The following is a 24,726-nucleotide window of genomic DNA, read 5'->3' as shown; positions in this document are numbered from 1 at the left end:
TAAATTGGAACATTTAATCACATGCCTTTAATAGTACTTCTTGTGTAAATGGAATTAACTAGTTATTTCTTCGAAAAACGAAAGGACCATTTTAAAATAAAAGAAATGAACTATATGTACACGTTTAATTTGGAGTTTTTAAAAAATAAATATTTTTCAAATGCTTTCCTCTTTTACCAGAAAAGACACAGTTATCTATCAAAAATAAGTTCTTTGATTTCTTTGAGTGAAGATGTGGCGTCAAAGTAAAAAGAAAATGTCTTGAGAATGTAAATTCTGCAGCTTGAATTGGCCTTTTATTAATTCTCTGCATAAAGGATATTTCATATTTTGGAAGCCAACAAAACAGGAATATACACCTTGGTAATGGGGTTTATCTAATATGGATAAACCGGGTTATTATGTACAGCTTTATCTTTGATTAAATTTCAAATGCATCGGGTTCGTCGTACGAAATTCCAATTTTCATTTCTGCGCGCATGTCATAGATGACTCCTTTTCATTTCGTGATTCGAGCAGAGCAAACGCTAAAACTTTTTATCAATATTCAATCGATTGCCATCACCTAATTTAGTATCAGTGAAATTTAAATATGCTTCGCGCATCAAGAGCATCGAAGTTGAAGAGTCCCTATGCCAGGAGGAGGATAGCAAATTCCGCACCTAGGCCGAAAAAACAGCGAGTAGGCCTAACCGCAGCCACTCAACCTCGTGTGGAGCCAGAATGCGACATCTTGGAGCAATCGACGTCTGGATCTTTAGAACCTGAGCAACCTATTGGAACTCAGATGCAGAGGGCAGCTACTGCAATACCTTTACATGCAATTCACGAGCAACCTGTGGCTGTGAAAAATGGTCCAGCTCTAAATAATCCAGGTACGGTTCATTTTGACCCTCTCAATGATTTGCCTAATCCATTTATTAGTGCAGTGTCACCACTAGCAGTACATTTGCCTCAAAATATTAAAGACAAAATTTGCAATAATCAGTTTTGTAATTTTGGTACCCTCCTTTTTCATGACCCAACTTCAACTCAACAAAATCAGGTTGTGTTTGCATGAAGATGGAGGATTTCAGGTTAAACCTAAGCAGAAGGAGCAGAAAATCTCAAATATGTCCCAATGGCTAGATGAGTTTGCAAGTTTTGCATCAGTTTATTTGGTCAGACATCCAACAGACGCAATCCCTTTGTTTAGATATTTGGCATTGATAAAGAGGGGAGCTGAAAAAATCAAAGGCAACTGGTTGGATTATGATATTCAATTTCGACTCAAAAAATCTTGTAACACCTCAATGAGTTGGGCATCCGTGGATGCAGAGTTGTGGATGATTTACATGCAACCATCAACTGCATATACTAATATTGTATCACATCAGCAGTCATTACAGCCCCGCAATAAATGCTACAGTTATAATTATCAGGGTATCTGCAACAAGCCAAATTGTAATTATTTGCATAGTAGTCTTAAATGCAATAATTTCCACCCATTAGTTAAATGTTACAAGGCTAATGCAACTGCTGTGTCAGATCAACCATCATCTCAATCTAATTCTAACAATCGTTCACATCTTCATTCCAGGAACCAGCATTCCCAGTATTCAAAAGGCTGGTCACAATTCAATTCTGCCACATAATTGTCAAGATTTGTGGGATTTGGGTTATTCACCTATCAATTCACAATATTTGGATAAATTGTTATCAACATACCCATATGTCCAAGATGCTAATCGTTTATCTCTGGGTTTCAAGTCAGGATTTTCTTTGAATATTAATGGTCCCAGGAGGAGGGTGGAGTTTAAGAACATGATATCAGCATTTCAATATAGTTTGCAGGTACAAGAAAAAATTGATAAAGAAGTTCAGTTAGGGAGAATATTGGGTCCATTTTCGTATCCTCCCATATCTAATTTGCGTTGCAACACCATTGGCATAGTCCCAAAGAAGCAAGGTGGTTGGCGAATGATCACCAATCTGTCATATCCTCCTGGCAACAGTGTTAATGACTTTATAGACCCCAATCCATGTTCAGTAAATTATTCCACCTTTGATGATGCAATTTCTTTAATTGCAAGTAAGGGTGAGGGTGCTTTATTAGCAAAAATGGATATTTCCAGTGCATTTCGACTGTTACCAGTTTGTCCACAGGATTTTTGTTTATTCGACTTGAAACATACGGGTTCACATTATATTGACAAGTGTTTACCTATGGGCTGTTCATTGTCGTGCTCTTTACTTGAGAAATTTTCTACATTTCTGCATTGGGAATTGTCTCGTAGATCCAAATCGGAAAGTATTGTTCACTATTTAGATGACTTCATGTTCATTGGTAGTGCCAATTCATTTGAGTGCAAGGACTTAATGGGGCAGTTTGAAGTGTTATGCTTAGAATTGGGTATTCCTTTAGCTGTAGAAAAAAAGGAAGGACCTTCTACTTGTTTGGGTTTCTTAGGTTTGGGCATTGATACTATTTCAATGACTATTTGGGGGGGGGGGGGGGGGGGGGGGGGGGGCAACCCATTTATACTTGAAAGGGTTTTCCGAGGAAGTTATTAAACAAATGGGAAGGTGTCAGTCAGCAGCTTACAAATCCTACATAAGACCATTGGCACAATGACTTTTCTATTGAGTTGCTGTCTGAATATGGACTTCTGTTAAAATTAAGACCAATTTTAACATTTTGATTTTATACTTATCAATTTCAATTTTATGTTTAGATTCCATTTGGATACTAGGTTCATCAGTTATTCACTGGGCGCATGTATATGCATGGAATGCTAATCAAGATCAACTTGGTCGAGAATCATCCACCATCTTATGGCATGGAATCTGTGGTATGGTTTGGGAGCAGTTATATCCCACAGTTTTTCTTGGCTCGTAATGAGGTTCCAAATATTATCATTATTATCATTATTCATTGTGGGGGCAACAATATTGGTCAGGCACACAATACGCTAAGAGGCCTTCAAAAATATTTTAAGTCAACTTTGGCTAATATTGCTAACTTACTCCCCAAAACTTTTATTATTTGCTCTCACATTTTGCCTCGAAATAATTAGGTTAACTGCCTTGCGAACTCGGAAGTTCAAAAGTGTAGATGTAGGATTAATGGTGCATGTGCAACATTTGTCATCAATAAGTTTCAGGGACGAGGTGCATCAATCAGTTATCCAGATATAAATCAGTTATCCAGATATAAAGGTTCAACACAAGGAATTGTTTAGAAAAGATGGAGTTCATTTGTCAGACTTGGGCAACAGCATTTTTATCAATACTTTAAGGAATGCCCTGGATCATTTCATCCATTGTAGTTTTGGTTCACCAACATTTCCTTAATGCTTGTCATGAGCCAATGTTGTGTTTGTGTGTGCAATTTGCATTTCATGTAATACACGTATACATTTTCATAGGGCGCGATTTGCGCCTTTAGTAACTTAGTTATGGGGTGCAACTGGTACCTGATTTGGGCACAATTGGTGCTTTTTGATATGCAATTTGCATTTTCTCTTTTAATATGCTGTTTCATAGGGCGGGATTTGCGTCTTTTCTGCAATTTTGATAGTCGTGCGGTACAATTTGTACCTTCAATTTCGACACAATTAGTGTGCCTTGGATTGTTATTTTGGGCAGCAAAATTGCCGCCTCAGTTTTTGTGGCGGATGGGTCGTTCGACTCTGTCCCATGACCCATTTGGCATAATTTTGCATAGAATGCTGTCTCTGGGGGGTACTGTTTTTTCCAGGCTCCCTTGGATCAAGATGGTATTTCTATTGCTTAATATCTATATTAATTTATCTTATGCTGCCATATTATCATCATCGGCGCATACATTGTATTATATTTGTACTTTCTCCAATGTATCATTAAATGGCCATGACAAGCATGCCAAATGGAGTTTGTGTTTAACTGGATGGTATTTAGAAACAAATTTTCCCCTTTTTTAGAGGGTTTTCTGGTCAAGTTTGTGTCTGTTGTCCATGTCAAGGCAGTAACGAAATAATGGGGTTTATCTAATATGGATAAACCGGGTTATTTCGTGTAGCTTTATCTTGATTAAATTTCAAATGCATCGGGTTCGTCGTACGAAATTCCTATTTTTATTTCTGCGCGCATGTCATAAATTACTCCTTTTCATTTCATCATTCGAGCAGAGCAGACGCTAAAACATTTGAAACCCACCCTCCCTCTTCCCCTCAATTTTCGTGTCCCTTAGTATCTCTATCAATTTGTTCTTCGGTTGTCGTTTCCGGTTTGTTAATTTCTCGTTTCAGCGTCATGGGTGGATCAATAGTTCATTGACTGTGGATGTGCATTTCAGACTTCCAAAGTTCCTGTCCGGAGTGATTGTTCACTGTTACCGGGTTAGGCATAATTTTGCATAGAATGCTGTCTCCGGGGGGTACTGTTTCTTCCAGGCTCCCTTGGATCAAGATGGTATTTCTATTGCTTAATATCTATATTCATTTATCTTGTGCTGCCATATTATCATCATTGGCGCATACATTGTATTATATTTGTACAATGTATCATTAAATGGCCATGACAAGCATGTCAAATGGAGTTTGTGTTTGACTGGATGGTATTTAGAAACAAAATTTCCCCCTTTTTAGAGGGTTTTCTGGTCACGTTTGTGTCTGTTGTCCATGTCAAGGCAGTAACGAAGTAACTAATTTAAAACGAGTCACAAACTATGCTTGGGATTTTGCATCCCTCATTCATGATTAAAATTGACCTTGTTTAAATATGAAATTATTTGTAACCCCCCCCCCCCCCCCCATGTAAAATCCCCTAAGCTAAGGCTTTCTACGGACCTGGGTATTGACGACTTTAAACCAATGATAAGTCGTGCGAACGAGATAATATGTCGTGCGAACAAGATATTGTGTTGTGTGAATGAGATAATAAGTCGTGCGAACGAGATAATATGTCGTTGGAATGAGATAATGAGCTGTGCGAACAAGATATCTCGTTCGAACGACATAATATTTTCCAACTTAAGAAGCAATTTGCTTGTCCTAAATACACCATAGTACATGGACACAATTTTGGTACAAAAATTTATTTAGATATTTAATAGATAATATAATAGTATTTGATGTGTGTAAACCATAGCAACAAACTTAAATTTCAATAACCTGATGCAAAGATGTATTTTAGACATCTAAACTTTTCATTTTCAAAACAAGGTACAGCCCTGTTTATGTTTACATGTCACAACTATCAGCGTGTCACCAAAGTTGTCGCCTTTTAGCGAAAAAAGTTTTATAACGAAAATTTTCAGTTCTTTTTTTCTTTGTGCTTGCTTCCTAAATAGATTCATCATTAAAATATGTAGAAATCTTGAATGCACTTGACTGACATACTTTTTAGCCGAGTTGCAATGAAGTTGAACTCAGCTATTGGTTTGGTGATGTGGGCGGGCGGGTGCGCGGGCGGTTGGGCGTCAACAATTGGTTTCCGGATGATAACTTGAAAAGTTTACAATCTAATCAAATGAAACTTAGATATATTGTTGGGTACCAGGTAAGGAAGACCCCTATTAATTTTGGAGAAAAATGGTCAAAGGTCAAGGTCACAGTGACCGAAAATAGAATGAAAATTTCAAAAAAAATTTGGTTTCTGGATGATAACTCAGAAAGTTTAAATCCGAATCAAATGATACTTAAAGATATTGTTATGTACCAGGTAAGGAAGACCTCTATTGATTTTGGAGAAAAAAGGTTGAAGGTCAAGGTCACAGTGACTGAAAATAGATTTAAAATTCCAAAATATTTTGGTTTCAGGAAAATAACTCTAAAATTTTTAATTTGAATCAAATGAAACTTGGATATATTGTTGGATACCAGCAAAGCAAGGCCCCTATTGATTTTGGAGAAAAAAGGTTAAAGGTGAAGGTCACAGTGACTGAAAATAGATTGAAAACTTCAGACAAATATGGTTTCTGGACAGTAACTCGAAAAGTTTAAAACTGAATCAAATGAAACTTGGTTATATTGTTGAATAGCAGGTTAAGAAGACCCCCTATTGATTTTGGAGAAAAAAGGTCAAGGTCACAGTCATGAAAAAAGATTGAAAATTTTAGAAATATCTGGATCTGCATGATAACTCTAAAAGTTTAAATCCGAATCAATTGAAATTTGGAGGTATTGTTGGATGGGTAAGGTATCAGGTAAGGAAGACCACTATAGATTTTGGAGAAAATAGATAAAAGGTCAAACTAGATTGTTGATACTAGGTAGGGAAGACTATTGATTTTCGGGAAATCAACCGAAATGTCAACCGAGAATGAAAGAAAAAGAAATTGTGTACTACATGTAGTATGTTACTTTGGAATTTGGATGACATAATGGATTAACTCCAGTCTATTACTTTTGTGAAGGAATCTACCCAATTTAGAAAGAAGTGTTATGTACATGTACAGTCCCTGAAACGTTCTTCTTTCCCACTTGAACGGCGAGTGAACGGTGAACGCATGGTGAGCGAACAGTGAACGCACGGTGAACGAACGCAGAGCAAATGGTGAACACAATTTGGTGAGCAAACGCAGAGCGCAAAGTGAATGGTGAACGAACGCTGAGTGCACGCTGAACGCAAAATGATCTATTTACTTGGAATGTTTCGGATTTTTCCCTGGGATTTTACTTATTTCATAATCAAGTAATAATATACATGTACATGTATATTTCATCAATTAATAAAAAATTAAATACATGGTAAACCGGAATCGTGATACAGCATATTTTTGCAGTTCTGGATATATTCAATGTAATATATTTTTGTACAAGTACCGGGTATACATGTATATATTTCATGAAATTATCGCAAATTGTACATTGATACATGCAACAGTCATACACAAATAAAAGCAAATTTCGTATGTACATTGTGTATACCATTACATATACAGATACATTTAATGCATGGGTATAATATATAAACAATGCATGTGAAAAGGAAAACACTATAGTCTACATGTGTAGTGACATCCAGAATTAACAGATGTTCATGTAGGGCTTCAAACTTTACGAGCTTGATCGTTTGGGATACCTGTAATTAACAAACGCCCCCGAAAGGAGTCAAGATAGATGCAGTATAAACAAACAACACTCCTAACAGTAGTAAATATTCCCACTTACATTTTGTGTCATTCATTTGTCGCAGCTACATCGACCCGAGGAAATAATCAGTACAAAACTTTCTATTTTTATTATTGATGTGACCATAGATTGCAGTTAGATCGTGCAATATTTGTATTTATTATATAGCTAATAAATAGTCTAATATAAAATCTGCGTAAAATCTAGAGAATGTTAGCGTTCAATATCCTGAGAATTTATTGAACGCTAACTTTACATTGCGTAAATTGTATGCGCCCGAAACATTCCGAGTATGAGCGTTCAATATTGACGTTACCGTAACGACGTAAACAAGCAAAAATGGCAGACGACGGTCCTCCGAATTTGACAGAGCCGGTATTTGATATTTACTTAAGCATTATGTTTTACTGTACATAAATTATGATGTCCCCATTTACAAAATCAGTTTGCTTCATGCATTAATGACGGGTTGAATATTGAACAGTTAAGAAATGCATGCTGTTATTGCACACTGGCAATATTGATGAATTCTCGTCTATTTTGGAGTAGTTTGAGTGAAAATGGATATAACTTAACAACCAAATACTTTAGCTATAATATGTATACGGTGTGACCGTTGGACCGAGCGAAGCATGTACGTAACTCCGTGTCCCGAGTGGTAATCATAATTCCATTAAGTACAGTAGATTATGATTCATTTAAAAATATATATTTTGAATGAAATTTCCTTGCCCTAAACACCCAGTAACATCTCAATATTAAAGGAGTTTATATGGGGACAACAGTTTTACATGATCCGCCTATTCATAGAACGCGGGAAATAAAACGCAAGGCGACGTAAACTGTGCATTGTGACGTCACATTTAGCCTTGACTTTTTTCTCTTTTTCAAAGCAAACAAGTATAAACAACAATAATACATTCCGTATACAATGAAAAAGGCCGTTAAAACTAAACAAAATTAACCAATAAATTCAAAATGGTAAAAAAGTAACCGTAATTTTATCGTATACTCTTATTCAAAGAAACTCATGAATTCGTTCATCTATTTAGTCATATTACGGTTTTATATGTATTTATTTGCTAAAACCTGTTACAATGATAATTATACTATTCACTTTGAACAAACTGAGTGTTTAAATTACGAATTGCACGTTAGAGTCTTCTATTATTGGCATTCAAAATAAAACACGAATAACTGTTGAAGCAGGTTATGAAAAAATAAATGGCGGCGCCCATATGGATCACGAAAATTTCAGTGAACTTATATAGAGATTATCTCTTTTTCTTTTGCTGATTTTGACTTTTTTTCTTTTACATACGTGTTACCTTTAGAGCCTTGCTTCGCGGACGGCCCTTCGGCCCGTCCGAGCTTCGCTCAGTATAATAAAAGGGTTATTGAACTTATATAGGTGAATATTGGCACTCGTTGGCTGTCAAAATGCACTCGCAAGCTCGTGCATTTTCACAGCCAACTCGTGCCAATATTCACCGATATAAGTTCAATAACCCTATAATATTTGATGTATATAAAACTGTTTATTATACTGAACTACCCGTAGAATGTTTAAAGGCTAATGCAGAAACGTACCAGATAAACAATTACATCTTAGCATTAAGGACAAATGTTACAAAAGTTTCAAATTTGGCAAGAGTAGTAAATATCAGTTTATTGACAATGTCTTTCATAAATATAGGCGTAAAAATAGCCATATCAGTTTGACAATCTGACGCGTACATACGGTACAATGTACATTATGTAGCATTGTTTGTTTTTATTTTTCAAAGTAGATGGGGGGGGGGGGTGACCTGTTTAAAACTTTTGTCAAGCAATGCAAAATAATTATAATAATTTGTGCCCGAACTTGTAAATGCTAAATTGTGAACACAGGGGAAGAGGTTTTCATTACCCGAAACTGCCTTATTTTTTGTACTTGAGTTATATTCATAACGACAAGCTCTTATATTCGTCTCTCATTTAGAATTGTTTTTAATAAAAGCTCAAATGAACCTTTCGGCATTCACAGTGGATAATCCTGACATTTTGTACTTCAAAATTAAATTTCTGATATAGTAAGAAAGTATCCTTCCACTCTTACACACACGTTCAATTTTCATTTTCGCCTTGCTATCAAGATTGGTCCTTTCACTTTGGTGTTCCGAATGACAATAAAAATACTGAACGATGAACGAACAGTGAGCGCATGCTGAACGCTTTGTGAACGGTGAGCGCATGCTGAACGCAAAACTGTGAACGGAGAGCGCACGGTGAACGCAGGCTGAACGAACGGTGAACGCATGCTGAACGAACGGCGAACGCACGGTGAGTGAACGGTGAGCAAATGGAAAAATTAAACTTTTCAGGGACTGTATATAATGATGGACATTATATCCAACAATTAGTTCTTCACAATTATAAATATACCACATCATTCCTGACTTTACAATGTATCCCATGCAACTCGGCTCATGCACCCCTGGGTGCATATATTGATTTTTAGAAATCTTGGTGCTCGCACTCCTCAGGTGGTTTCCTGGGTTTTGGAATTTTGAGAGCTGGATTTTATGTAAAATTATAAAGTGTGCATGAAGAAAAAAATATTAATACTAGCACTTATTTGTAAAAAAAAATCTTTATTTCTCTAGCAAATAAAAAAAACCCACATCTGTCAATTTCAATCGATCAAAAATCACGTCGGCGGGCATGCCCCTACGTGTTACTTAGATTTAACTGTACAGTGACCATGTATTATTATTATGTATTATTCAGGAATGTTGATGATACATTGCAGGCGGTGTTTGAGGTTTTGAAACCAAAGTTCGAAGATCTTCAGAAAAGCAAAGACATCATTGGTGCGATTGGACTCGTGTGTGTTTTGGATGACTTTAAATTTCCGTTAAATCAAAGAGAGAAAAATATTCTATTTGAAAGTTTGGTCTTGGATGGAAACTCCAAAGATAGAAAATGCCCTGCATATGAAAACTTGAAGGAAAGTTACAAAGGAATGATACCGTAAGAAACTATTTACAAATTTATGAACCTCACTTATGTGACTTTTTAAAAACTTAAGCTTTCAACATCTCCGTATGAGTGAAAAATTCTCAAGTTGGACATTGAACAATATGCAATCGATCAATAAAAAGCTTTCTAGAGACTGCATGTAGGACAAATTCTTTTGCAAAATACTGATGTACTGACGGTCGGTCGGTTGGTCTACTCTGGACATAGGAATATAATGTCCGCTCAATATCTTGAGAACCCTTTGCTTGAAAGACATTAAACTTGGCACACTGGTACATCCTAAGGAGTAGATGACCCCTATTGATTTTGAGGTCATATGTTTAAAGGTCAAGGGTCAAGCTGGACATAGGAATATACTGTCTGTTCAATATCTTGAGAACTCTTTGCTTGACAGACATCAAACGTGGTACACTGGTACGTCTTCAGGAGAAGACGACCCCTATTGATTTTCAGATCATATGGTCAAAGGTCAAGGGTCAAACTGGACATTGGAATATACTGTCTGCTCCATATCTTGAGAACCCTTTGCTTGACAGACATTAAACTTGGTACACTGGTACATCTTCAGGAGATGATGACACCTATTGATCTTGAGGTCGCGTGGTCAAAGGTCAAGGGTTAAACTGTACATAGGAATATATACTGTCCACTCAGTATCTTGAGAACCCTTTGCGTGACAGACATCAAACTTGGTACACTGGTACATCTTCAGGAGAAAATGACTACTAATTATTTTAAGGTCACATGGTCAAAAGTCAAGGGTCAAATTGGACATAGGAATATAGTGTCCATTCAATATCTTAAGAACCCTTTGCTTGACAGACATCAAACTTGGTACACTGGTACATCTTCAGGAGTTGATGACCCCTATTGATTTTTAGGTCACATGGTCAGTCCACTCTTGATATAGGAAGATATTGTCTGCTCAATATTTTGAATTGATGATACTACTCTCAATTAAATGATGTGTGTGTGTATAACCCTTTTCAATTTTGCACCATGGGGGGCATATGTGTTTTACAAACACATCTTGTTTAAGGCTAAGAATACAATATCTTGTGGTTTAAAGTAAAGTTTCTTGTTTATTTTTAACACGACCAGTCGGACTAGTAAATCGACAGTTTACCCGATCGGACCTATCATTTAGTAGACTCGGTCGGTCGGACATGCCTTAGTGTCAAACCCTGAGATTATATGCATGTGCATTTGTTGTGGCAAGACCTTTGTTTTGATACCATGTGATGTTGACCTATGAGTTTGACCTACTTTAAAGAAAACCTAACATAGACAATATTTAATTATTGGAACTATTTTAAGTAAGGCTTTCATATTTTGTGTATACTTAATAGATTCTTTATGATAAGACCATAATTTCATACCATGATCTTTGACCTTGACCTTGGAGTTTGACTGACATTTCAAAACAAATCAAAAGTTTAACATTGCTCATAACTTTTGAATGGGCAATTATATATACTACTCAAAATTTGATAAGGATCACTAGGTTATATGTGTGTAATTTACCACTAACATAACAAAAGACATAAATTTGACTCAGAAACATGTTTACTCAGGTTATGAATGAAAATTCATTAACGGCATGAACTTTTATCAATACGGAGTGCTTGAAATCTGAAAACAATACCAAAACGCATTTCATTACAAAAAGTTAACAGTAAACCAGAGAAAGAATTACACAGTTTTTGGGGATAGTCCATCATTACACTTAGTCGATGTAGTGTCAATACCGGGTATGGCCTCCCCTTGCATCAATGACGTCTTGACAACGTCGAGCCATGCTGTCAATAAGCACCCGGATGTTTCCAATGGGAAGGTTGTTCCACTTTTCAACGAGGGCGTTTCCGAGCTCTGCCAAAGTCGTGGGTTGTGGTCTATGGCGTGAAAGGGCAACCTGCAGCATGTTCCATACATGCTCAATCGGGTTCAAGTCCGGCGAGTGCGCTGGCCAGTCCATACGGACAATTGTCTCCTGCTGAAGGTACTGCTCCACCACCCTGGCGCGATGAGGACGGGCATTATCATCCATCAGGATAAACTCAGGGCCAACAGCACCACTGTAGGGTCTGACGTAAACATCGAGGATCTCATCCCGGTACCGCACCCCCGTCATTGTTCCTCTCTCCAGGACATGAAGATCTGTTCTTCCATCCCTGCTGATTCCACCCCAAACCATGATGGAACCACCACCATAACGGTCATGTTCACTGATGTTGGCATCATGGAAACGTTCACGTCGTCGCCACACTCGGTGCCTCCTGTCTGTAAAGTACAAACAATACCTGGACTCATCGGTGAACAGAACTTGAACCCAATCGTTCTGTGTCCAAGTGACATGATCTTCAGCCAGAGGGACTCGAACACATGCCCTTCTGGAGTTGAGACCTGCATTTGTGAAACCGATTCCGTATCGTCTGAGTGGACACATTCACCCCCGAGGTGTTCAGGAGGTCGTTACGTAGGCTGGTTGCTGTCCAGAAGGGATGGCGTCGTGCCTGAAGAGCCACAAAATGGTCTTGGCGTTGGGTTGTCGACCTCTGACGACCACCCCCATGTCGGTGTGCTGCTGTATCAAAAGTTTACTGACGGTTCCAGGCCCTGTTTACAACGTTCTGGCTGACGTTTAGTGCATTTGCAATGTCACGTTGTGAATAGCCAGCGTCAAGCATTCCAATACATCTGCCCAGTTGTTCTGTCGTCAGGCAACACCTTACACGTTGAGGGGGCATTGTGTTGATAAACGTAGTGTAAACACTCAAGTGAGTTTGAAATTTTAGAAAGAATCAGACACCGATGCCCGAGTGAAAATCATGCAATGGTAGCAAAAGCATAAACTGTGATGAGAAACGCATTTCCCATGGCATGAAATGCACGTGCAAGTTTGTTGAAGACGTTTTTGATTTCACTTGGACACAATATTGCCAGTTATGCAGTTATTTATTTTTTAAACAGAAAAATATCTATGATCCTTATCAAATTTTGAGTAGTATATCTTTCATGTTTCATGTAATATGCATTCCTTGTGGAAAAACCTCTCTTTTGTTTTGATCTTGCAACTTTGACCCTTGATTATTACCTACTTTCAAGAAAAAAAAAGTTAATCATCTAGGCAATATCTCCTGAACTGTTTAAGGTAGGGCTTTTATATCATAGTTGTTGACCTTATGACCTTGTATCATGGTTATATTGTGACCTTTGGGGTTGAGTTGGGGTAGCAATAAGGGGATAAAAGTTTTCATGGTAATATTAAAATATTAAAAAGCAATCTTAGAAATACATGTACAACAAATGAACAACAGCAGGGTCAAGGTGACTGACAGGACCCATGGGCCTCTTTATTTGGCTATCCCTGCAGCTAATGAATAGAAAATTTATTCATGAACTTGTACCAATGGGTTGCACATATCAAATTTGAGTTTGGGCTTTGTTGACCTATATTGGAAAGAGTTATGGATCTTGAACTTAGCAAATAATGCCACAAAGTGGGGTCCTTTTGTGATGCTTGCCATTACAATAATATCTGGTTAGACATACATGTAGACATTTAATTTATTTCCTTGGTTTAATGTTGTACATAGGAATTTGATAAAGAAATAAAATCTTCCTAATCAGAACTGCAAGGATACAGTAGTCAGACTAATTGATAAGAAAGAGTCTTCATTCTGTTACCGTGGAGCTAAGGGATTTAAAATTCACCTGTCTTAGTGTCTCAAACTTGCTTATTTCAGAAAAGTATCGGAAGCATTGGGAAAATTGATTAATTCCATAAGGACAACACATGATCCTACATGGTTATGCTGTCTACCTTTGTATCATTTTTTGTGTGGAAAACTCAGACCATTTGAAGAAATTGCACTCAATGATGCCCATGATGCAACAAGACCTGTGTGGTGGGGAAAGGAAAAAGTTGTAGAAGAGATGGATTATTTGAAAGGAAAAACAAAATGGAGTGTGTAAGAAATTTGAATTTTGTCTTAAGATATTGTAAATGATTATGTTAATTATCCTTGGATGTAAATGCCAATTTGAAAAAGTTTAGAAAAGTGATGTAATCTAAAAGTAGAAAAACCATCATATTTTTAGGTCACCTGAGTAAACTCAGGTGATCAACCTATTGCAATTGGTTTTTATCGTCCGTCCGTCGTGTGTTAACAATTGAACATTTTTAACTTCTTCTTAATAACTACCAGTCCAATTCTTTTCAAATTTGGTATGAAGCATCATTGGGACAAAGGGGACATCAATTGTAAATTTCAGGACTCCAGCACCCCTGGGGCCCTAGGGGCAGGGCAAAAACTACCCAAAATTGACCAATTTTCAAAAATCTTCTTCTCAAGAACCACACACATGTAAGAAAAACTAAATGCATAGTGATGTAGAGCAGGAAGGCCTCTACCAAAATTGTAAATTTCATGATCCCCGGGGTAGGGGTTCTGACCCCAGGGCGGGGCCAAACTTGTTATATAGTGTTTATGTGGAAAACGCTTAAATTACACCTTTAATGCTATTGATACTAGATTGAAAGTAAATAGATATTTAGGAAGAACAGGTAGTCCTTTACCAAAATTGTAAATTTGATGATCCCAGGGGTAGGGGTTTTGGTATCAGGGTGGGGCCAAAATGGTCAGTTATTAAATGTGTGAACAATAGACATTTTTAACTTATTCTTGATAGCTATCATTCCAATTCTTTCCAAATTTGGTGTGAAACATATTTAGAACAGGAGGAACATTAATTGTAAATTTCAGCATTCCTGCACCCCTGGGCCGGGATTCATAAAAATATATAAGTTTTACACTTAAAAGTCTACTTAAGTACTAAATGAGTACTTAGTTAAGTAAAACTACTTAAGTATAATTCATAAACACACTAAGTGCTATACTTAACTACGTAAGACATGCGACACTTAAATATATCTTAAGTGCTAAAAGAGGGGAACCGTGTTTAAAAATAAATTTCGGTACAGACGATAGAAGCAAAATGGCGGATCAAATAACAGACGAAAAGAGAGGAAAGAAGAGAAAGGCAAACTGGACGCAGGACGAATGTCTGATGCTGGTAACTATGATAAATGAGAAGAACATCCTGAGGTCAAAGTTAGGTCAAGAATGAAGAAGGAAGCTTGGGAAGAGTTGACAGGGCGACTGAATGCCTCCGCCGTTAATACACAGAGGACAGTGGAGGAAGTGGAAAAGAAGTGGCAGAATCTTTTGTCCACTTCCAAAGCAGAGATTTCCAGCTATAAAAAAACCCAAATGGAACAGGTAACATTTATCAAACTCAAACAATCCCTTTTGCAATTTTGCTCATATATTTTTAGGTTGAATGAAGAATTTCTGCAGAACGGGCGAGAAATTAACAGATTAAGGGTGGTGTTACTATATATTTGTTGTAACACCCCCCCCCCCCCCCCCCCCCCCCCCCCCCAAAAGAAATGTGTCTGTGTACGGTTTCCCGACTGACACTATTTTTATCCCCTGATCCTAAATTTTTTATCGTATCTTAGCCCGAAAATCCTTTCCATGAATATTAGGGGCCCAATCATATGTCGTCTGTTGGGCGGATCAACATGCCGGTATAACTATTAATTTCACTTCAGAGTTTTCCAAACGTACTATATCTAGAAAGACAAGGAATGTTTATTTTAAATTGTGTTTAGGGCAAAATGGAATTGTCACACTGCCTCCGTGATCGTGTGACCACGTACTCCCCCTTACTTGAAATAGTGTATTGATTTTTTAAAATCTATATTTATTATTGGCAAACGACGACGTCCGAGAAAGCACCCATAAATAAAGAGGTGAAAGTGGGCTCACAATAGCTGTTTTGGAAATATAAAAAAAAGATACCGCATATACACATTGAAATGACTTTATAATAAAATTATGGCCAGCTACTACAGTAAAGATATTATGCTTCTATAAAATTAATTAAACAGGCGGAGGACCTCCACCCAAACCCCTGAATGTCATAGCCGAGACAGTGCAGATGGTGATTGGGGAAGAAAATGCCATCATTGATGGAGTACAGGGAGGGATTGACTCTTCCTTGCTTCAATTGCTGACCAATGATGGGAACATTTGGTAATTTCAGTATTAATTTTCAGTCATGATGGGATAACAAGACTGTAAATATAACCTACTTTAAATGTATCAAGTTGCTAAATCACATGAAATTTATTAATATTGAGTGTATTGTGTTAATCAATGCCAATACTGGTATCACATTTCTATTTCATATGTATTATTTTTAAATTAAATCCACTAACAGGTTCAAATGAGCGTTTCATACCTGTACATCGGGGTTTCATCCATCTGAGTATATATTGTACATTTTTACTCTCTTAAAAAACATAAAATGTTCAAGACCTACATATAGACCATTTTTCCTTCTACAAATACATAATCATTTCACAAACACATCTTGTTTTATGGTGTTAAAAAATTTTTTTTTAAATAAAAAAAACACAGCAAAACTTGACTCTCTGCAACAGTCTGTTCATGTGTATATACAGTACTTGTGATCCAACATAATTCTTCATGTAATGAGTTAGAAATATTTCACTTCCAAATTATCAAAAAATAATGCCAAGTTTGTTATGCTTTATTGCCTCATTATTTTTTTTTATTTTATTGTAGTAATGTTCAGATTGTTCAGAGTGAACCTGAGTTCAGCACGACATCGCCTCCTATCATACCCCTCTCACCAAGATTGCCATTGCCAGCTCCTCTACATGTTCCTTCAGCCTCTTCCTCTGTGCCAGCAGGAAATACATGTACAAGATGCGCCAAAGTCCAGACAGACAACCACAACAGGCAAAGTGAAATAGAGGAAATGACAATTCGGAAACTTCATCTCCAAATTGAATATTGTGAAATGAAATTGAAAAAAATTGAAGGAGGAATAGGTGATGATGATCTGTATTAAATTTTCAATTAATGATAAATAACACAAATATTTTTTCTATCATATACATCCTATAGATTAGTTTAATACCACAGCATTTTTACATTTTTGATTTTTTCTCTAGAATCTAGGAAACAAAGCACCCTTAGGTAAAGGGAATTTAAGTTATTTGTAGAGCCAATCCATGGTCAAAGTCATGACATTTGCATCGTGTGACCTTGATCACTATTGACTTTAGTATACACAGGAGCTTATTGTTTCACAAACAAAAGTTGTTTTAAAAACTATTGAAAGTGCGAACTTTAACCCTACGGTCATAACTTTTGAATGGCGAGTGGTAGGGCTTTCATATTTCATGTTTATACATCTATCTATTTTGCATTGCTTGTAGGAGTTATGAGATTGATCACTGTTCATTATCTTCACTTTGCATGTTTACAAGGTATTTCTTTTGACAAGAACTATTTACTTGTACAAAAGATTTGATCTTCTGACATTGACGTTTGACCTACCTTTTAAAAAAAATTAACCTTGAGGTGGTGCATTGCTTTAATGACAACCACCCAAAAGTGTTGGATCACAATTCTTGATTTTTACTTGTTTATCTTTAATTCAATCTTGTCTGAATATGAATTACACATGAAATACATAAATCTCATTCTATGCATAATATGTATATAATTCACATAATTGCAGATCTTGTTTAAAACTGCATTTGATATTTGTGTTCATATTTTTGTTTCATAGTTTGGGACCCTGCCAATAGGCAAATGACCTATACATGTAGTAATGACTGTTTGTCTGTGAATCCTGGTGACTTTGAAATATTCTGTAAATATTCACTGTTTTTTATACTGTATTTTAGTACATGTTCAAATTAAGAAGTTGTTTTTGGTTTTAAGAAAAAAAAAGTACTTAAACACAAATATATTATTGTTATATTTTAATAAGATATCAATGAATGAAAATTTCCGTGCAACAGTTATGTCTCAAAAGTGAGTCACAGCAAACAGTTGTCTGTACAACGTCCCATTGTTGTTGCCACGGACTGCTCCCCCATCATGGTGATTCGTATCATCATCCTCAGCATCATTAGGGTTTTCATCTGGGTCTTCATCAGGAATTGGAATTTGTCTATCTTTACATATGTTGTGGAGCACGGCACAAGCTATGATTACTTGACAGGTCTTTTGTGGAGAGAGGCGTACTTCACCATGTAATACATGGAAACGGCGTTTCAGCTTACCAATGTCCCTTTCAACAATGCTGCGTGTTCTTTTATGTGCCCTGTATAATAGTTAAATGAGTTTTTACTTTATATAATTTAATTTTGCTTTATATATATATATATATATATATATATACATATATAGTAATTCACACGTTTGAATTACATCCTTGTTTTATATTTCATATCAACTTATATGGTATGTAGTCGTACCTATTGTAGTTGGTCTGGACACCCGGTAGGGGTCTCAAGATTGGGAGTGAGTAACCATCTGCGAGATGGATAGCCACTGTCGCCAAGGAGATGGGTGTGCACTGGGATGTGGTTGTTTTCAAACAAAACATGAAGTCCACTCTCCCTCAAAATCCTCAAATCATGGGTTGAACCAGGCCACTTTGCCACAACATCAAGAATTTTGTAACTGGCATCAAAAACTACTTGTACATTTATGCTGTGGTAATGATGCCTGTTTATAAATTCATTTTCATTAACACTTGGGGCAATAATCTGCACATGTGTCCCATCAATAGCACCAACAATCCCAGGAAATCCTGCGACTTGGAAAAAGTGCTCTTGATTTCGACGAATTTGGTCAGCTTGCACGGGAAACCTGATAAATTGCTGCACCATTCTGTCCGAAGATAGGCTTTGCAGTGTCACTGATATTGCCCTCGAAACTGTAGGCTGCGAAACACCCATGTCATTCCCATTACATAGTTGCATTTTGCCCGTTGCTAAGTATCTACAACCTCGCATTGGGTCAAATGCTGTCTGACGTGTTTCATACCGATTGTTAAGCCGTTCTTGGCACACTGATTTTGACTGCGGATAACTCCGTTTACCTGATCAGGATATGGGGCTCACGGCAGGTGTGACCGGTCAACAGGGGATGCTTACTCCTCCTAAGCACCTGATCACACCTCTGGTGTGTCCAGGGGTCCGTGTTTGCCCAACTATCTATTTTGTATTGCTTGTAGGAGTTATGAGATTGATCACTGTTCGTTATCTTCACCTTGCATCTAAGTGTCAATAATAATTTCTGGGTTGATGTTAAAGCATGATTTCTTAAAGATCCCACTCGAATTTCATTACCAATAATGTTTTCAACGAATTGGATTCCATTCATATCTAATCTGAAACGTTTGATCAATTCTGCATTTGAATATTCCCGTAAACAATCTTTCCTCTCTTTAAAATTTCTCCTGTGCACCGCCATTTTCTCTTTCAGATAAAAAAAGTCTTCAGTATTTCTTATCTATTTAAGCCACCTTCCTAGGACACTTAACTTAAAGTCAATACTTATGTGTTAAATATGTTTAAGAATTACACTTAAGTATTTCACATACACTTAAGTGGTAATTTGAGAATTTAAGTGTAAATTCTCAGATTTAAGTATTCTTTAACACTTAAGTATTTGCTAAAAACTTTTATGAATCCCGGCCCTGGGGTCCGTGTTTGCCCAACTATCTATTTTGTATTGCTTGTAGGAGTTATGAGATCGATCACTGTTCGTTATCTTCACCTTTCATCTAAGTGTCAATAATAATTTCTGGGTTGATGTTAAAGCATGATTTCTTAAAGATCCCGCTCGAATTTCATTACCAATAATGTTTTCAACGAATTGGATTCCATTCATATCTAATCTGAAACGTTTGATCAATTCTGCATTTGAATATTCCCGTAAACAATCTTTCCTCTCTTTAAAATTTCTCCTGTGCACCGCCATTTTCTCTTTCAGATAAAAAAAATCTTCAGTATTTCTTATCTATTTAAGCCACCTTCCTAGGACACTTAACTTAAAGTCAATACTTATGTGTTAAATATGTTTAAGAATTACACTTAAGTATTTCACATACACTTAAGTGGTAATTTGAGAATTTAAGTGTAAATTCTCAGATTTAAGTATTCTTTAACACTTAAGTATTTGCTAAAAACTTTTATGAATCCCGGCCCTGGGGTCTATGGGGGCAGGGCAAAAACTGTCCCAAAATGACAAATTTTCAAAAATCTTTTTCTCAATGACCTCACACATGTAAGAAAAACTAAATGCATAGTGATGTAGAGCAGGAAGGCAGGAGTCTACCAAAATTGTAAATTTCATGATCCCCGGCGTAGCAGTTCTGACTCCAAGGCGGGGCCAAACTTGTTATATAGTGTTTATGTGTAAAACACTTAAATAACATTTTCTTTAGTGCTTTTGATACTAAATTAAAACTAAATGGTTAGAGCAGGTAGTCTTATACCAAAATTGTAAATTTGATTTTCCCCAGAGTAAGGGTTTTGACTCCAGGGTGGGGCCAAACTTAGTATATATAGTATTTATGTGTAAGTTTGCTGATACTGTATAAAATCTAAGTGCATACTTAGAAATAGCATAAAAGGATGTACAAAAAATGGTGAATTTCATAACCATGCAGGGTTATGACTTTAGGATGAGTCCAAATTAGTCATATATTTTGGTGTTTTAATTTAATACACCTATTATTGAAAGCCTTTCATCAGTGTATGCACTTTTGAGGGCAGTGAAGTTTTAAGAACACATCTTGTTTTATACTGTTGCTGAACATTAGAATTTAGCTAAAATATTCAGAACAGGATTTTTTTTTCTAGATTTCATAGCCCATGGAAGTAGTGATACTTTTTCACTAGTATTCAGGTGACCGATAAAGCCTGTGGGCCTCTTGTTCATTGTTATATTTATGTTTCATGAAATGATTAAAGATTCTGAGGTTTTATATGCATGTAATAATAACCAATTACAGTGATTCCTATATAGTTATGCAATTCATACAGTCCCAGCAATGGTTTACTTTACCACTTGAATGGTAAGTGAACAGTGCGAATGCATGGCGCAAATAAAGTTTAAACGTGAGTGCTAAGTGAATGGTGACCAATCGTTTAAAGCAGAGGAACAATTCAGGAAGTCTCAGATGTTTTTCTTGCATTTTACTTGTTACATATTCTGTTGAGAAAAAAAAGATAAGGAAATTTAATCAATTGATAAATTTTGCAATGCCGACATCACCAGACTTGATTAAAAGCTATATTGCTTTCTGTTTTGAACACTTCCTGAAAAAAGAAAAAATAACTATAAAGACTCGATTATGAGACGATACATTTGTACATGTACTGGTACATGCACATTGTAATGTATGTATGTTTAATTTATTTAAATGCTATTGAAGATTTTTGCATGAAGAAAAAATAGATAGCAATAAATGATAAAATGATAAAGAAATAAATGTCAATTCAAGAAGTTAATTATAATTTCATCAAATGCCTAGATGTGGTGACTAGTCATTCTCGATCTGTTTATTTATTACAGAAATTTATACAGTTGAACTATATCAGTTAATATTATTTTAAAACCTATTTTTTAATCAATTGAAAAATACCATTACACTTTTATTTACATTATTAATTATAGATATTGTTCTTTTTTATCATCATTGTTTTTTGAAGAATTTTATTTCAATGACTTCTCAAAAATAAGTACTTTGAATTCAATGGCCCAAAATTTGAAATTTTTACTCGGATGTTTCGAATGAATAGAAAAAAATAAAGACTGAAGAAATTAGTGAAGAGTGAGTGCACAGTGAATGCCCAGTGAGCAAACACTGAATGCTTTGTGAACGGTGAAGAAACGGTGATTGAATGACAAAATCGGAAAGTAGAATGTTTCAAGGACTGTATGTATAGAATTGAATTTTAGGAAAGCCTAAGACCACAAAGTATGTGCATCTCTAATGTTTGATGTTTTGCAGAGAACCTATGGTTATGTTGAAAAAGTTGGAGCCCATGTTTGAAATGGACTTTTACCTACCAAGGTCTTTTATGGCTGTATTAAAATTGGACAAATTAGAAGTAGTGAAATCCAAAGTATTGCCACCTGAAGTCACTTTGGCTGGGCTTTATTATTTCTTCAATACAGAGAATTATTTCGAAGGAGATGCAAAGCGAAAGGTAATGATAAAATTACTAAAGCCTTCCCCATTGCCCATGATCAATCATACTGTAGAATAACTTTTTTGTTGGGAGAAATGTTCATGATCTTAGGAATAAAATGGCAAATTCTGAATTTCATTAACCCTAGGACAGGAGGCAAGTCTCTAGTGCAGGACCAAAATGGGCATATAATGTTAATGTCTATCATGTGTAAAACTCTTCTTCAATTTAGCTAACCTGAGCTGAAAGCTCAAGTGAGCTATTCTGATTACTTTATGTCTGGTGTCAGTATAGTATGTTCATCAATACACATTCAGCATGCGTTTTTGACTTGCACCCCCAGAACCATAGAGCTAATTTCACCCCACATTACCACAAAACATGCTTGATTGCTTCAAATGAAGTGTCACACCCTTATTGGCATCTTCGTGAGTAGAAGATAAGATCAGCCGTGGGTATCCGACAATGCCTTTTAGGGGATAATCGAGAATTGGTCAAAATTTTGTGGCATTTTTAAAAAATCTTTTTCTCAAGAATCTCTTGGCCAATTTCAATCAAACTTCACACAAATCATCCTTGGGTGAAGGGGACTCAAGTTTGTTCAAATGAAGGGGTATGATTCCTTTAAAGAGGAGATAATCAATAAGAGGCAAATATAGGGTGGGGTCATATAACTAGACTAGAAAAGTCAAAATTTATTTTAAAGCTTCCTGACAGTGTAGATTCCATTTTGTTCAAATCATGGTCCTGGTGGGTAACTTCAAGATGGGGCTACAATAGAGGATCAAAGGTTTCCATGGTGATATATAGGATGAATCTTTAAAACTCTTCTTCTCCAGAACAGCTGGTTCATGATTACTCATATTAATATGCAATCATCCTCAGGTAGTGCATGTGAAGTTTGTTCAAATCATTAGGCCCCCGGGGGTAGAGTGGAGCCCCAACAGGGGATCAGAGTTTTAAAAGGAGATATACATGTACACTGTAGAGGATGATGCGCGAATCTTTAGAAATAAATCTTTTCAAGAACAACAGGGCCATGATTACTCATATAAGTATGAAAGCATTCCCAGTGCAGATTCAAATTTGATCAATTTGTGGTCCCCGGGGGTAGGATGTGTCGTGATTGGGTATCAAAGTTTTACATGGGAATATATTGGGGAAAATCTCGATGACAACAGGGTCGTGAATACTCGCATTAATATGCAATCATCCCAAGGTAGTGCAGATTGAAGTTTATCCAAATCATGACCCATGGGGGTAAAATTGGACCAGAGTAGGGGATCTAAGTTTTATATAGGAATATGTACAGTGGAGCTTCGGTAATCTGGACGCCATTAATCTGGACACTTCTGGATATTTTACTACAAAACATTAAAATGCATTGAAAATTGTTAGTGATCACCATGATGAGAGGAAGATGCCTATTGTTTTTCAAGGTCAGACGTCAAAGGTCAAGGTCGTAGTATCACTTTTTAGGAAAACCTTGTGGGCAGGATACAAACCGAACCGTAAGCTCCAAGGTATTATAACTTGGTATATTTGATCATCATGATGAGAGGAAGGTGCCTATTGTTTTTCAAGGTCAAAGGTCAAGGTTGTAGTATCACTTATAAGGAAAACCTTGTGGGGAGGATACAAACCGAACCATAAGCTCTTGGATATTATAACTTGGTATATTTAATCACCATGATAATAAATTAGCTCACAGAGGCCAGTGGTAACTTCACTAAAATATGAATCCCACTAAAATATGTTTTCTTGAGCAAAATCTACGGGCGTATTTTGCCACGTTGACGTTGCTCTTGTTTTTTAAAGAATGAAGACTTGTTTTCTATTTCTATTGATTACATTACATAAATGTAAATATTCCCATGTGGAATTTAATAAGGCACGTATATTTGTATATGTTAATTTACTTCCATCCCCCTTCCTTCCATTTTAAAATATATATCAAATGAAACGATAGATACATGCCTGCATATACATTGTACAGCCAGTTTTATTGATTATCATAATTACCAGTCGAGAGTACATTTGATAATTCATCAAGTACTTGAAGGATAACTACTATATGCTTTTTGTTTTCTTTTAGATGATGTATGCTTGCCTTGAAGTTGTCACATCACAGCTTAGAGAATACTGTGATAAAAATGCTGAAGAAATGTATGTATATGTGTTTACTACATGAATGTTTCTCATTCAATGTTGTTTCTTTCTTATCATCTTACTATAAGAATTAAAATTGCAACTCAATACTTGGGTATGAATTGAATTCACCCTTAATTTATTATGAAAAGAATTTTCAAATTTTTCTTTAGAAGGCTTTTAGAAATAGATTCATATTATTACATTTTACCGTTTGCAATTTCAATGGTTATAAAATGCATAACAGGTTCAATGTCATGAAACATAGACATGATCAGTTATGACCTTTGAAATACTGTTGGGGGGGGGTTGAATAGCAGATCAAAGTTTCACATATGAATATATATAGGAGAAATTTTTTATTCT

At 36.2% G+C, this 24,726-nt stretch overlaps 2 protein-coding genes across 2 annotated transcripts in view; both read left to right on the top strand.

The window, feature by feature from the left end:
- LOC125675157 (E3 ubiquitin-protein ligase rnf213-alpha-like) overlaps positions 1-24,726 on the top strand; it is a 204,074-nt gene that overhangs the window by 49,169 nt on the left and 130,179 nt on the right. Inside the window, 4 exon segments of the mRNA XM_056158173.1 lie at positions 9,886-10,106; positions 13,862-14,086; positions 22,032-22,230; positions 24,308-24,378. Coding sequence (XP_056014148.1) covers positions 9,886-10,106; positions 13,862-14,086; positions 22,032-22,230; positions 24,308-24,378 — 716 coding nt within the window.
- LOC130052635 (uncharacterized) lies at positions 15,652-17,959 on the top strand. Its single transcript, XM_056158175.1, has 2 exons — positions 15,652-16,216; positions 16,772-17,959. The coding sequence occupies exons 1-2, from the start codon at positions 16,122-16,124 to the stop codon at positions 17,058-17,060; spliced, it is 384 nt and encodes a 127-aa protein (XP_056014150.1). The 5' UTR covers positions 15,652-16,121; the 3' UTR covers positions 17,061-17,959.

Source organism: Ostrea edulis, chromosome 3 (genome assembly GCF_947568905.1).
Source record: "Ostrea edulis chromosome 3, xbOstEdul1.1, whole genome shotgun sequence".
Classification (NCBI taxonomy): Eukaryota; Metazoa; Mollusca; class Bivalvia; order Ostreida; family Ostreidae; genus Ostrea; species Ostrea edulis.
The sequence above is the reverse complement of the archived record's forward strand: the minus strand, read 5'-3'. Positions and strand labels throughout refer to the sequence as shown.